This window comes from Bos grunniens, chromosome 24 (assembly GCF_055505025.1).
Source record: "Bos grunniens cultivar Pamir isolate PY7600 chromosome 24, Bosgru_T2T1.0, whole genome shotgun sequence".
Taxonomy (NCBI): Eukaryota; Metazoa; Chordata; class Mammalia; order Artiodactyla; family Bovidae; genus Bos; species Bos grunniens.
The window spans coordinates 51,939,508-51,954,944 of NC_141188.1; the positions used below are offsets into that span (position 1 = coordinate 51,939,508).

Here is a 15,437-nt window from a genome sequence, read left to right on the forward strand (position 1 = left end):
AATATCCAACTTAACAATGTCATAGCTGTTTTAGGTTTCTGATATTCCATGTACCAAGCATTCATCATTTATTGTTCAGTAGGAAAACATATTGGATAATCAAACTCTCTTTATGAATTCAGGTTCTGTAGTTACCCTCTTGGCCAGAGAAATCTTCAACACTTTATAGAAATATGTCCCTGTACTGCCCCCAAGAGATAGAACCGCAGAGCTAGCTTTTCATCCCATGTAGTCAGAGAAACATGAAGCCTGCCTGGTCTATTAAGGACCTGTATACAGAATTATACTCAAGATACCAGGAACACTATTTGGATAATCAAGGCTAACATTCCTAAGATTTTGTTCCTAGACATCACTCAGACTTTGCATGCATCCTATTCCATGCAAACATTCCACCTGGTGCCTAGCTCATAATTACACATCTGGAGAATTAACAAAAAAATTGCACTGCTCATGATTTAAGCATTACAAATCCTCACTATGAGAAGGAAAGACTAATTGCGTTTTCCCTGGCTCAGGAAATATTTGAAGGTATATAAAGTAACACTGGCTTATTATTCTATACTTAGAAATGATAGAAAAGCTATGATAAACCTGGGCTTCCCAGGTGGCGCTAGAGTAAAGAACTCACCTGCCAATGAAGAAGATGTAATAGATGCCAGTTTGATCCCAGGTGGGGTAGATCCCCTGGAGGAGGGCATGCCAACCCACTCCAGTATACTTTGCCTGGAGAATCCCATGTTCAGAGGAGCCTGGCGGGCTACAGTCTATAGGGTCGCAAAGAGTCGACATGTCTGAAGCAACTTAGCTCACATACATTCATGACAAACCTAGACAGTATATTAAAAAGCAGAGACATCTCTTTGCCAACAAAGATCCATATAGTCAAAGATATGGTTTTTCCAGTAGTCATGTATGGATGTGAGAGGTGGACCATAAAGAAAACTGAGCACCAAAGAATTGATGTTTTCAATTTGTGGTACTGGAGAAGAATCTTGAGAATCCCTTGTATTGCAACGAGATCAAAACAGTCAGTCCTAAAGGAAATCAACCCTGAATATTCATTTGGAAGGTCTGATGCTGGAACTGAAGCTCCAATGCTTTGGTCACCTGATGCCAAGAGCCAACTCATCGGAAAAGCCCCTGATGATGGGAAAGATTGAAAGCAAAAGAAGAACGTGTTGGCAGACGATGAGACGGTTAGATAGCATCACTGACTCAATGGAAGTGAATTTAAGCAAACTCCAGGAGATAGTGAAGGACAGAGGAGCCTAGCATGCTACAGTCCATGAGATTACTAAGACCCCCCCATTCACAGCAACGTGAGTTCACAGAATCTAGGACTTCAGGAGTCTACTGTGCTTCTCAAGTGCCAATGTGCGTGGAGTCACCTGAACCTGTTCTAACAAGCTCCCAGGTGATACCAAAGTTGCTATTCCTGGAGCCCTCCCTTAAGGGTTTATAGACAATGATGGTGCCAGGACTAGGATTTAGAATAAGTAACACTTAGCAGCAGCAGCAGCAACAACACCAAGCAACCAGCTCAGGAAGATCTTAGGGGCAGCCTTAGCAAGACCGAATCACTTTGGATCACTTAGAGGGTATTTTCACAATGACAATGACAGTAGTAAATTTTTGCCTTACTCTTTCCAGGTTTCTTGAAAGTCCTAGAGAAAAATAAATTGTGATGCAATATCATCCATAAACATCAAAATGCTACTTTTCCTTGGGGGTAAAGTTTCTTCTATTATTAATAAGCCTATGATATTAACCTCTCTGTTCTTCACAAAGATTTCCAGAACTTTCCTTAAAATATTTTGGTAATGATGCTAAGTCACTTCAGTCGTGTCCAACTCTGTGAGATCCCATAAATGGCAGCCCACCAGGCTCCCCGTCCCTGGGATTCAAGACACTGCTTATTATGGTATTAGTTGACTCTTTCAGACAGTCTGCAAAGTTAGATTTATTTTAATTATGTAAGGAGTTGTTGTTAGCACTTTTTTGGAGGTAATTATCATCATTAGCATGTCATTGTATTTTGGGAATAACAAAAACATTATTGTTTCTTAATGATAGTATTTACCTTCAGCAAACGTTTTTATGTCTCACTCCCAGACTAGGCTAACAGGTTTGTTGCTACAGTGTCTAACACAAATATCTTTTGTGTTATACTGTTTACTTTCTCTTGTATTTTTAAACAGTTTGCATTTTTAATAACCCTGATTTATTGAAGGATAACTCCCAGTGCCACAGTCAGAATTCATTACTAATACTGCCTATTCTAAGAATTGTATTTATACAACTCTAACAAATAGAGTTGTATAAATCCAGTGATTAGGACAGTCTGTTTTTGCTATAGATAATGTGCCAACCTGAAACCAATGATGCTGCTCACATATATTCTCATTACAAAGAGACTGACCTTCCATAATTCTCTGGAACCTCAACAATATGGATTTCCCTTATGGAAACATGGGCTTCCCTGGTGGCTCAAACAGAAAATAATCTACCTGCAATGAGGGAGACCCAGGCTCGATCCCTGGCTTGGGAAGGTCCCCTGGAGAAGGAAATGGCAACCCATTCTAGTACTCTTGCCTGGAGAATCCCGTGGACAGAGGAGCCTGGCAGGCTACAGTCCACGGGGTCGCACAGAGCCGGACACGCCTGAGCGACTGACACTAGCGCTATGGAAGCACACTGCGGTGCTGGGGTGCAATCCAGCTGCTCCAGAGCGCGCCCTGGCAGTCCAGGGTGTCCAGTGCTGGGGCCGGGCTCATCCCCGGTTGGGGAAGAAGCCGCTTGGCATGGCCTAAAAATAAGGAAGTAAATCAAGCCACTCTATTTCCATGGCATGTTTTTCCAAGCATTTTTCACTGATCTGGAGAAAGTGGGCAAATGTGTATCCATCTCAAGACAACTGGCTACACACCTCCTTAAACTGTGCCTCAGGAAGAGTTTTACAGGAAAGTCGTGTAGCTAGGTGTACACCGGCAGCCTGACCCTCATAGCTCCTCCCGCTTCACAGGTGGACCAGCCAAACCAAAGGCAAACCCAGAGATCCCAGCCTCTATTCCCAACAGCGCAGGACTCACACAACCATTCCCCACCCGTGTCCTTTTCTATTTGTTCTGCGACGTGCCCCAATTACCTATTTCCTCCTCCTTGTTTGCTGTTGATTTGGGCCTTGGCACCTTGTTTTACCTGATCATCTGCTTTGTGATTTACCCTTCCATGAAAAGCTTGTGCCTTCTTTCCAGGCTCAGCATCTCTTCTATTTTCTGCATGACTACTTTTTTTGGCTGCTCTGCAAATCTTGTGAGATCTCATTTCCCCTACCAGGGACTGAACCCAGGCCAAGGAAGTAAAAGCATGGAATCTTAACTGCTAGGCTACTAGGGAACTTCCCTGCATGGCTATTTTGACAATCCCACAAGGCCTGGTGAGCCACATTCTGGGCAGCCAAGAATGGTCCCTTCCTTTTTCTTAGTGTGTCTAGTGGACGACAAGGAAGAAGCCTAGAAGAAAGGTATTAGATCCACAACAGTTTCCACAGGGAATGTCTGCTCCAAAAGAAACAGCAATGCATAATGCAAATAGTTTATTTTATGATCCCCCGGAGAAGGCAATGGCTACCCACTCCAGTATTCTTGCCTGGAAAATTCCATGGACAGATGAGCCTGGTGGGATACAGTCTATGGGGTCACAAAGAGTCAGGCACAACTGAACTACTAACACTTTCACTTTCATTTTTTCAAACATGTATTTGTTGGAGTGGATATAAAATTCGTGCAGTAAGGTGTATGAGTTATGTCACTGAAATCTGACAAATGTTTATACTTGTATACACTTGTGTAGCTCCTGTCCAGACTGTGGTAAAGAATGTTCCCTTGTGTCTCTTTTCAGCCAACCCCCCTTAAACCTGTTTTACTGACTTCTATCATCAAAATTTCTCCTTAAGGAATTCCCTGGAAGTCCAGTTGTTAGGACTCCACACTGTTCCCGCTGTAGGCCCAGGTCTGATCCCCAGTTGGGGAACTAAGATCCCATAAGATGCATGGTGTGGCCAAAAAGATTAAAAAAAAAAAATTCTCCTTAAAAGCTAATTTCTTTTTCACTCAGTCATTTCTGTACTCATAGCACCAAGTAAAGTGTCATGATTGTCTCTCACACAAAGTCTAGCTTTTTAAGTATTATAATAAGCAGTATTAAAGTAAAAAATTATTTGCTTAATCCCAGAAAAATCAAAATTAAGAACTACAAACAGCCTTTCCCTAATTTTTTGTTCTGTAAGAAGGACTGTACTTTGGGGTGATACAAATGGATCTTCATCACAGCTGCTTGGAGCCAGCTGTGTTTCAGAATCTAGAAACTTTGGGATTTGGGAAAACATTCCAAGGAGCATACACTGTATGTTTTATAATGTCCTCAGTGGGATCTGAGGTAGTGCCATAAAAATATTCATATTACTAAAGAGAAATATATGAATACTTACATCATGTTGGGAAACAAAGACTATAGACAGATGTGACAATTTCTTATTTGTCATCAAATAAACTCTGACACCACCAAAGTAACAGAATCCCCCCAGATGGGGAAAAAAACATTTTGGGTTGTACAATTATGGATAAGAGTTAGTGAACTTGTATGTAATATATTAAAAAACTTCTCTGCTTAAATCAAGATTCGCTCTTATGTTGTATCCTCCACCAAGCCTTCTAGGCAACATACGTTGAAGAAATAATTACTTCTGGGAGTACCTCTCTGCTTGCCAGATGAGATGCTGCTGGGATTCATGAATAAAGCCGATTAGATCTTCTAATTTACTGTTAAATTTTGTTTTTTTCTTAGCAGATTGGAGACAGTGATGGGCTCCAAAGTGAATTTCCAAAGGCCTTTGGAGACAAGCAAGCAGAAACATATGAACGGCACCCAAGAACTCTGAGTTCACTGTATTTTTCACCATTCATGAGAGCTGTTGAATGAAAACATATTTCCTAGTATGGAGGAAGCCGGGCAGCAGTGGGAGGCAAGAGGCTGTGCGCAGGGTGCAATGGTTACCCTCAGAAGCTTCTCACACTAGCAGCCTATCTCTCCCATCAAACTAAGTCAGCCCTGCATGCATGACCTCTACCTGACCATACAGACACATGCAAGAGATCTCATGATTGAAGATGCCTGCTCCAGAGCTATATTGGGCTTCCCTAGTAGCTCAGAGAAGAGTCTGGAGAGTCCCTTGGACTGCAAGGAGATCCAGTCCATCCTAAAGGAGTTCAGTCCTGGGTGTTCATTGGAAGGACTGATACTAAAGCTGAAACTCCAATACTTTGGCCACCTCATTCGAAGAGTTGACTCATTGGAAAAGACCCTGATGCTGGGAGGGATTGGGGGCAGGAGGAGAAGGGGACGACAGAGGATGAGATGGCTGGATGGCATCACTGACTCAATGGACGTGAGTCTGAGTGAACTCCGGGAGTTGGTGATGGACAGGGAGGCCTGGCGTGCTGCAATTCATGGGGTTGCAAAGAGTTGGACATGACTGAGCGACTGAACTGAACTGAACTGAGTAGCTCAGACAGTAAAGCATCTGCCTGCAATGCAGGAGACCCAGGTTCAATCCTTGGTTCGGGAAGATTCCCTGGAGAAGGAAATGGCAACCCACTCCAGTCTTCTTGACTGGAGAATTCCATGAACAGAGGAGCCTGGCAGGCTACAGTCCATGGAATCGCAAAGAGTTGGACACAACTAAGCAACTAACACACACACACACACACACACACACAGCTATATTACACAATTCCATCTAATCTGATTTAGGTGATACGATGGTAATGTTGATGAAAATAATCAATAAACAATCTATGAGAAGAACGAAAAAGAACTTCATCTGAGCCAAGCCGAAGACTATAGCCCAGAGACAGATCTAGTGGAGGTGATGGAATTCCAGTTGAGCTATTCCAAATCCTGAAAGATGATGCTGTGAAAGTGCTGCACTCAATATGCCAGCAAATTTGGAAAACTCAGCAGTGGCCACAGGACTGGAAAAGGTCAGTTTTCATTCCAGTCCCAAAGAAAGGCAATGCCAAAGAGTGCTCAAGCTACCACACAATTGCACTCATCTCACACGCTAGTAAAGTAATGCTCAAAATTCTCCAAGCCAGGCTTCAGCAATATGTGAACCGTGAACTTCCAGATGTTCAAGCTGGTTTTAGAAAAGGCAGAGGAACCAGAGATCAAATCGCCAACATCTGCTGGATCATGGAAAAAGCAAGAGAGTTCCAGAAAAACATCTATTTCTGCTTTATTGACTATGCCAAAGTCTTTGACTGTGTGGATCACAATAAACTGTGGAAAATTCTGAAAGAGATGGGAATACCAGACCACCTGATCTGCCTCTTGAGAAATTTGTATGCAGGTCAGGAAGCAACAGTTAGAACTGGACATGGAACAACAGACTGGTTCCAAATAGGAAAAGGAGTTCGTCAAGGCTGTATATTGTCACCCTGCTTATTTAACTTATATGCAGAGTACATCATGAGAAACGCTGGGCTGGAAGAAACATAGACTGGAATCAACATTTCCGGGAGAAATATCAATAACCTCAGATATGCAGATGACACCACCCTTATGGCAGAAAGTGAAGAGGAACTCAAAAGCCTCTTGATGAAAGTGAAAGTGGAAAGTGAAAAAGTTGGCTTAAAGCTCAACATTCAGAAAACGAAGATCATGGCATCCGGTCCCACCACTTCATGGGAAATAGATGGGGAAACAGTGGAAACAGTGTCTGACTTTATTTTTCTGGGCTCCAAAATCACTACAGATGGTGACTGCAAGCCATGAAATTAAAAGACGCTTACTCCTTGGAAGGAAAGTTATGACCAACCTAGACAGCATATTCAAAAGCAGAGACATTACTTTGCCAACAAAGGTTCATCTAGTCAAGGCTATGGTTTTTCCTGTGGTCATGTATGGATGTGAGAGTTGGACTGTGAAGAAAGCTGAGCGCCGAAGAATTGATGCTTTTGAACTGTGGTGTTAGAGAAGACTCTTGAGAGTCCCTTGGACTGCAAGGAGATCCAACCAGTCCATTCTGGAGGAGATCAGCCCTGGGATTTCTTTGGAAGGAATGATGCTAAAGCTGAAACTCCAGTACTTTGGCCACCTCATGTGAAGAGTTGACTCATTGGAAAAGACTCTGATGCTGGGAGGGATTGGGGGCAGGAGGAGAAGGGGACGACAGAGGATGAGATGGCTGGATGGCATCACCAACTCGATGGACATGAGTTTGAGTGAACTCCGGGAGTTGGTGATGGACAGGGAGGCCTGGCGTGCTGTGATTCATGGGGTCGCAAAGAGTCGGACGCGACTGAGCGACTGATCTGATCTGATCTGATCTGAGTTGTGTTCTGCCAGACTACAAAATGGGGGAGGCTTATAAAAGGCAAAGCCCACAAAACTGATTAGTTGTTTGTCAACAATTAGGATTGGAGCTGGCAAAAATTTAGTTTGCTTATTCAGCGAGGATTGATTGGGGTTCAAAATGGTGACATAGTTATGGGGGAGGCATTGAAACCATAAAGTTGCAGCTGCTAGCAGCCATTGTTTTGAGAAAAGCTGGTGGTGTCCTTGAGTCTGATTACAGCTCCAAAAACTCAGGTTCTCAGTAACGCAGGAACGTGTCTGAAACCACATCCACAATGGCCATCAGACTTTGTTTTGAATGCCTGAACCACAGTTATCCCATTTTGAGTATTCAAATGCATTGTTTTCTTTCATGGTTATAGTATATGTGCAATGCACGTTTAATAGGCCACAAAATAGGCTGTTCTAGGTAGCATAGGAGAAGGCAATGGCACCCCACTCCAGTACTCTTGCCTGGTAAATCCCATGGATGGAGGAGCCTGGTAGGCTGCAGTCCAGGGGGTCGCTAGGAGTCGGACACGACTGAGCAACTTCACTTTCACTTTTCACTTTCATGCACTGGTGAAGGAAATGGCAACCCACTCCAGTGTTCTTGCCTGGAGAATCCCAGGGACAGGGGCGCCTGGTGGACTGCTGTCTATGGGGTTGCACAGAGTCGGACACGACTGAAGCGACTTAGCAGTAGCAGCAGTAGCAGGTAGCATAAGGTTTAAATTAAATCAAGTTTAAGACAAAATGACTTTCTCATACCTCAGTGTGAACATTTCTTCCATCAGTAACAAAAAGGAAATATTTTTTAAAGCTTTTCACTGTGTTTAGATTGATGTGGAAGCACTTCTGTTTAAATTTATTATAAAAGTCTTCAGAAGGGAAGTCAAATGATAATTGCCATTGCAGAAACAAAGACTGCTGGGATTTTATATTTTGGAAAACCTAGAGAAGCAGGAAAAGAATTTTAAAATGTTCATTTTGAGTTAACATCTCAACATTTCAGTTTATGAGGTCATAAATGCAATTAATGAAATAAAAGAAGTAATCACTTCTTCTGAACTACTACAATGCTTTGAGCTTATTCTTTACATGTTGCCTTTAAATTTTTTATAAGGAAATGTTCAATTATACACAGAAGTAGAGGATATAGTATAATAAGCCCCCTTAAAGACAGGACTCAGTCTTAACAAATGGTGGCATTTTGCTAATCTTGTTTCAACTATCATCATTTTCCTCCCTAGAACAATGTAAAGGAAATTCATGACATCATGATTATGTCATTTCATCCATAAATACATACCTAACAACAAACTTCTCTTTGAATTCACCCATGTGAAAAAATGCTTTATCTCCATATTACAAGGTAGACTCCTTGAAGACAAGCAGTTTATCTTTTTCATTCCTGTTTCCCAATTAGCTCATCTCAGAAGAAACTTTTTAAATTTAATTAATTAATTTTATTTTTTGGCTGCACCAGGTCTTCACTGCTGCTCTCAGGCTTTCTCTAGTTGCATCGAGCAGGGCCTACTCTCTAGGTGCAGCGTACAGGCTTCTCACTGCCGAGACTTCTCTTGTTGCAAGCACGGGCTCTAGAGCCTGCAGGCTTCAGTAGTTGAGATGCGCAGGTCTAGTTGCCTTGAGGCATGTGGGATCTTCCTGGACCAGGGGTCAAAACATGTCCCCTGAACTGGCAGGTGGATTCCCAACCACTGGACCAACAAGGAAGTCCTCACCAGAAACTTTGATATACACACAAAATAAACTACACTCTGAGGATTGCTTAATGAACGCACGGCCTCAGACAGTGGTTCTTAAACTTCAGTATGTATCCAAATCAACAGAAGGACCTGGCAAAACACAGATTACTGGTCTCCAACCATGGAGTTTCAGCTTCAGTTGGGTCTAGGGTGGGGCTTGACTATCTGCACGTCTAACAAGTTCCCAGGTGATGATATGACCATCCAGAACCACGCTTTGAGAACTCTTTCATTAGAACAAAGAAGACGTCAATAGTCTAAACCTGCCCACTAATTATTCAAACATTAATCATATGTGAGGACTTAGGAGGAATACAGGGAGAAATGATTTTTATAAACCCCCACTTTCATGAAGCTTATATTGGATGAGAATTACTTTAAAAAGAAATACATGCACGAGAACTATTAAGAAACACAGGAGCTGAAGTCTCACATCAAAAGATTCTTATGTAATCGGTATAGTGACCGCAATGCATTGTTTTTAAGCTCGAAGGTAATTCCAGTGTGTATTTACATACTATTACACTAGGGTTTGGGCTTCCCCAGTGACTCAGCAGTAAAAAAAACCCCACCTGCAATGCAGGAGATGCAGGTTTGATTCCTGGTCGGGAAGATCCCCAGGAAGAGGGCATGGCAACCTAGTATTCTTGCCTGGAGAATCCCATGGACAGAGGAGCCTGGCGAGCTATGGTCCATAGGGTCACAAAGAGTTGGACACAACTGAAGAGACTGAACACGTACGCACGCACGCACGCACACACACCAGGACTCACTGAAGAGATTAGAGTTTGAGTTATGAAAGAGATTTTAATAGTTTAAGTGGGGAGAGGCTTCCCATTTCCCAGGCTAGGGGTGGGGGTGCCATTAGTTCCAGATGCTCTTTCTGGTCTTTCCAAGACAGTGAACTGCACATAAAAATACTCAAAAGTATTCAGAGTGTACACAGCATAATTTGTTTCTCTCTTCCACTTATTAGTGGTACCCTTGGGCAAGTCAACCTGTAACTCCTTTTGTAAAATGGGGATAATAATTATACCTATATCATAGTGTTAAGACAATTAAGTCATTTTAATATATACACAGGGAGACTCAGAGCCATGCTTAGCAGATAATAAGTGTTCATTGCATAATTATTTATTGAGCATCATCTACATGACTGGCAGAGAGACTGAGTGAGAATGCTTCACTTGTATCTGTATTCCTTTAACTTTACAAAGCCCTTGCTTATTTTTCATCACATTTCCTCCTTTCAAGGGCCTTTGATACAGGAAGGGGGATTTAATTTGGTCCACCTGACAGGAAAAAGATGTTGGGTGATTTTTCAAGAGTGTGATAGATAGAATCGTGTATTCAAACCTCCCAAAGAGTACTCTTTCTTTTGCTATAAATAAGCAAACAAAAACAAAAAAATTGAACTGAGGAATTTGTTCAACTCCTTTGCAGATATACCTTCCTATATACACATACATGTTCACAGGGATCTCGACCATCTTCTATCATTCCCAGATGATCTATAAATGGGATGTCTAATCTATCGATAATCTATATTCTACTTGGAGTTGTATTTCTCATTCAGCTGTATTTCCAGTCAAGGACTGTCAGCTCCTAACTCCATTTTCTGAAGAGAATTCTACATTTCAGAGAGGTCCTTTCATTCTCTCAAGGAAATTCACAAAGTGGAAAATGTAAAACAAGTTTGAGTAAGAAAGTCCTCTTCTGCAACATACCCATGCATACCGAAAGTTAATATAGCAACTAACATGTTCCTTTCATGTCACAGGTACTTGGAGATAGGTTACATAATGAAAGCATAGGAAAAAAGACAGATATAAGGAAAACATGAGTAATCATTAACAGAGACATAAAATCTAAAACCTTCCAAACTTTCTCTGATGGTTTCTATTAGCAAGGACCACTCCAAAAGACACAACTCCTGTAATACAGTGGTTGTTATTCTGTAATACACTGTAATACAGTGGTTGTTATTCTGCAACCAGTGAGGAATTTTCTGTATGATTGCAAACAAATATGTGGAAACTCATTCCAACACTTTAAACACAATTCTCTTAAGCTTTGAAAAACACTGTACTCTTTTGAATTTACCTTTTTAGCCTCTATCCAAAATTCTTGCTTGAATTGAGCTATTTCATCTGTAAGTGATGCTATTTTGATACAGTAATAATTAAAGTGAGACACCAAGATGTCTCAGTTCAAAGTTAAAAGGCTAAGTGCGATCACATACCACATCCCTAGGTCTCCAGAAATAATTTAAGCATACAAACAAATTTCAAGTATAGAATTATTTTTGAATGAATTTAAAGGGCCAGTATCTAATATAGTAGGTTAGTGGCACACAAAATCAAAGCAGTAATATTATCATTATTAATACAGTAATAAAATTTTAATATTAATATAGTAGTAAGTATTAATACAGTAGTAAAATAGCAACTTTAGATCTGGCATCCTTAATTTGACCTAATGGGAATTATGAGCTATCCTAAAGAAACAAGTATAAAATTAAAATAATATGACAAGATTTCTGTGCATTTTAACAGTAACTGTTAGATGTCATTGTTAGTCCAAACAACAGAAAACCTTATTTGAGGTGATTTATTCAAGCAGAGGTTTATTTCACAGAATAAGAAATATGGAATAAGAATCAAGGTGGACTGTGGCTCAGTAATACTATTGGGGATCCAGGTGCTTTGATCCTGCCAATATACTTATAGGCCTTCATCTTCTTGCTTTTCATCCGATGGGCCAATAATGGGTGCCAGGACTTCAAGCATCTCTGGTAAGAAGTGGGATGTGAAACAAAAGGTACATGCCAATTGAGTCTTTCTTAAAAAGCCTTTCCTTCTTTTAAAAAGGCCTTTTCCAAAGTTCCATCTAACAGCTTCCATATATGTGGAAGACTTCAACAGGGTCCTCTTAGACCAGCACTGTCCCACTGAAATATAACGTAAGCCACAAACTGGAGTTGTACATGCAATTTTAAATTTTATGATAGCCATGTTAAAGAAGTGAAAAGAAAGAGATGAAATTAATTTAAATAATATATTTCACTTAACCCAAAATATCAAGATATTATTTTTACATGTGATCAATATTTTTAAAATTGACATATTTCACCTTTTTTTTTGCACTGTTCTGGAACTCAGTGTGTATCTTAATTTAGAGTTGCCATATTTCAAATGCTCAATAGCCATATATCACTGTACTGGGAGGAAGCCTCAAACGATTCCCCAAAGTGACTAAGAAGTGAATTGGGATGGACCAGCAAACCAGCACTGTCTGCCTCTTTGACATGAACAGATATTTCATTTACTAAGGAATGAGCTGATCTCAATTTAACCGAAAGAAATCCCATCCATGATAAGCTCTCTGCAACCCTTCAAGTTGGGATGATTCTACTGTAGGACGGACTGTCTTTCAAAGACAAAATAATTTTACCTCTACTAATGAAGCATTTATAATGACACACAATTTTTAAATTTTCTGTTTTCAGCTTGAAGCATCTTGACAGTTTCTGGCAAGCAGGGTTATTTGAGGTCATGCGTATTTTTAAAATACTTTTATTTATTTATTTTTGGCTGTGCTGGATCTTCCTTGCTGTGTGCAGGCTTTCTCTAGTTGCAGAGCAGGAGCTACTCTGTTGCAGTGCACAGGCTTCTCACTGTGGTAGCTCCTCTTGTGGAACACAGGCCCTAAGCACTGGGGCTTTAGAAATTGCAGCAGGCAGGCTGAGTAGTTGTGGTCCGAAGGCTCTAGGGAATGGGCTCAGTAGCTGTGGCACACAGGCTTAGTTGCTCCAAGGCATGGGAAATCTTCCCAGAGCAGGGACAGAACCCGTGTCCCCTGCATTGGCAGGTGGGTTCTTACCCACTGCTCCAGCCAGGGAAATCCCATGTTTTTTCTAGTCTCTCTGTTCCATTGGTGGTTACTATAGCAGCCATAGTCACCATTTATCCTGTAACTACTAGGAAATGGCAACCCACTCCAATATTCTTGTCTGGAGAATCCCATGGACAGACAAGCCTGGCGGGCTACAGTCCAGGGGGTTGCAAAGAGTCAGACATGACTGAGCCGCTAAGCACACACTGTTTCCCCAACATGCCCCACCCTTGGATGCTCAGACAGGCATGGCTGCTCCAAATTTTACAGGATCGTCAGAGTTTAGGAGGCTAGAATCCACTTTTCTCTACTTCTGCTCAATCTTCTCTATCCTACATTTCCATCACTTCATGTTCTCATTCCATTTGCTTTGCCTCTTCTTCACCCTTTACATCTTTAAAATTCTATTACTACACTTTAAAAGCACACAAACTCCATTACAGCAAAGCATTTTCGGTGGCCACATTTTCTGAAATAAGGATGAAGAACTATCCTCCAATATCATAACCATGGGTGAATTATACATATATTAAGGTAGGGTCGCACTACTTTCACCATGTCCATTTAGGGTGCCAGTGCTTTTTTCTGAGAGAGAATATTCGAATATCTACTTATGGGGATGGTGATGACAGTAAATTCCCTGCGGGTCAAAAGTTGTGTCAGCCCATGGTTGATTCATGTGAATGTATGGCAAAACCCATTACAATATTGTAAAGTAATTAGCCTCCAATTAAAATAAATTAATTAATTTACAAGAAAAAAAAAAAAAGCTGTGTCAGTAACCATGGAGAGCAGCAAAGAATTTGGCAGAAGAGCAACTCGAAGGCAGACAAAAATTGCTCAAAAACATAAAGTTGTTCCTCAAGGGCAGAGGCTTCACATTTCCCAGGCCCACTTTCTTCTGCGTCTCCATTCTCCTGGTTGGCATCCTGGTCTTCGAATCTCTGCTTTCCTCTCCCTGCCTCCACAGGCAGTCCAGGAGCGGCCCACACGCCCAGCCTTCGTCGCTTCCCGCGTTCGGGTCCTGGTACCCGCCGACAGGTCCCACCCCGCCCCATCCCCGGCCTCGCCCGCGCCTGCGCAGAGCCTCTTCTCGCGCGAACGCGCGGCCATCTCCCCCGACCTACCCCAGCGCCCGTCGCCGGGATGGGAGGTCTGCGGTTAGCCAGCCCCGGCTCTTTCCGTGGGGCGGCAGCTGTCCTCTGCGTGTCCGGACTCCTCCCACCCTACACGCCTGCGGGCTCACTCCTGGCGATCGGGCCCATAAGGGCACCTGCCAGGCCCCCAAACAGTTACCTCAGGCTACCGGGCAGAGGAAGGTCCTTGGAGGCTGGGACCCGGGCGCCGGCGGCGAAGCCCCTCCCCTTAGGGCTGGCTTCCTGCCTCCGCATTGGCCCGCGCGCCCGTCAGTCTCACCCCCTTCGTGGGGCCGCCGCGGCGGTTCTCCCCGGTCAGTCTCCTCGCTGCGCGGGTGTACTGGCTGCCTCGGCTCGAGTCCAGCAGAGCCGGCTGGTCGGAGCCTGAGCTGGCGCCGGCTCCCTCCGGGAAACCTCGGGAAGGGGAGGGCCGCACTCGGCCCGAGCTGAGCATCGTCCGGGTGGCCTGCGGGGCCGCGGCCTCTCCGCCGGCAGCACCACCTGTCGCGGGGCAAGAAGCGGGGTAAGGGTTTCGCGCGGCGCGCGGCCGCGGGCCCCCGGGGCCGGGAGTTCCGGGATGCGAGCGGGCGCCGGCCTTCTCACCCCGGTGGGCGGAGCCGCGCGTTCGGCCCGCGAGGACCCGCTGGGCGGATGGGAGACCCGGGTGGAGGGAAAGGAGCTCGCCGAGCCCGGGCTGAGAGCTCGGGGAGCGGTCGGGGAGCGGCTACACCCTCTCTGACCGTGGACACCTCTTCCCTTGCGCACGGTTTAGGAACGCGACTTAACCGAGCGAGATTCGCTGGTCCAGGGCGCCCCCCTTCCCGACCCGGAGAAAGGCCCGGTGGCCTCCGTAGCGCGAGCATCTTTTCTACCTTATATTCCTGCTCCCCTTAAAGACCGATTTTGTGGCTCTGTATCCCTTTGTCAAATAGTTCTCATTTTCTGCAGGGATGGATTAATGGCAGGAGTTAGACACTGTGTGTGTGTGTGTTTGGATCGTTTCCTCGCTTTAAAGGAAGTTTGTCGCAGGCTAGAAAGTTCCAAGATTGGAACGATTCTGACCATGTGAAACGACATCTGTGGACTAGCATTGGCAGGTGTTTCTTTGACGCAGGTGATATCCATTTTTGCCTGTGTGATGTTACACAGTGAGGTCCTGGATTTGACTTTCTTGGTCCGGAGATAATTCTAGAAAATTTACTTTGCCATTTGGTGGGAAGAAGCTTAATCCAAACAACGA

General features: G+C 43.5%; 3 protein-coding genes across 8 annotated transcripts in view; 1 reads left to right on the forward strand and 2 right to left on the reverse strand.

The window, feature by feature from the left end:
- The window catches only part of MRO (maestro), an 88,990-nt gene extending 74,678 nt beyond the window's left edge, over positions 1-14,312 (reverse strand). The window contains exon 1 of one of the 2 annotated variants that reach the window (XM_086373535.1): positions 14,189-14,312. The gene's annotated coding sequence lies outside the window, so the exon portion shown is untranslated. The remainder of the gene's footprint in view (positions 1-14,188) is intronic. The other variant, XM_086373529.1, reaches the window with a different exon arrangement.
- On the reverse strand, positions 11,554-15,322 carry LOC147346280 (uncharacterized). Its single transcript, XM_086372369.1, has 2 exons — positions 15,260-15,322; positions 11,554-14,921 (listed from the first exon to the last, which is right to left on the reverse strand). The coding sequence occupies exons 1-2, from the start codon at positions 15,320-15,322 to the stop codon at positions 14,427-14,429; spliced, it is 558 nt and encodes a 185-aa protein (XP_086228495.1). The 3' UTR covers positions 11,554-14,426.
- Positions 14,501-15,437, forward strand: part of ME2 (malic enzyme 2) — a 57,425-nt gene continuing 56,488 nt past the window's right edge. For all 5 annotated transcript variants that reach the window (XR_015154084.1, XR_015154086.1, XM_086373518.1 and 2 more), the window contains exon 1: positions 14,501-14,720. The gene's annotated coding sequence lies outside the window, so the exon portion shown is untranslated. The remainder of the gene's footprint in view (positions 14,721-15,437) is intronic.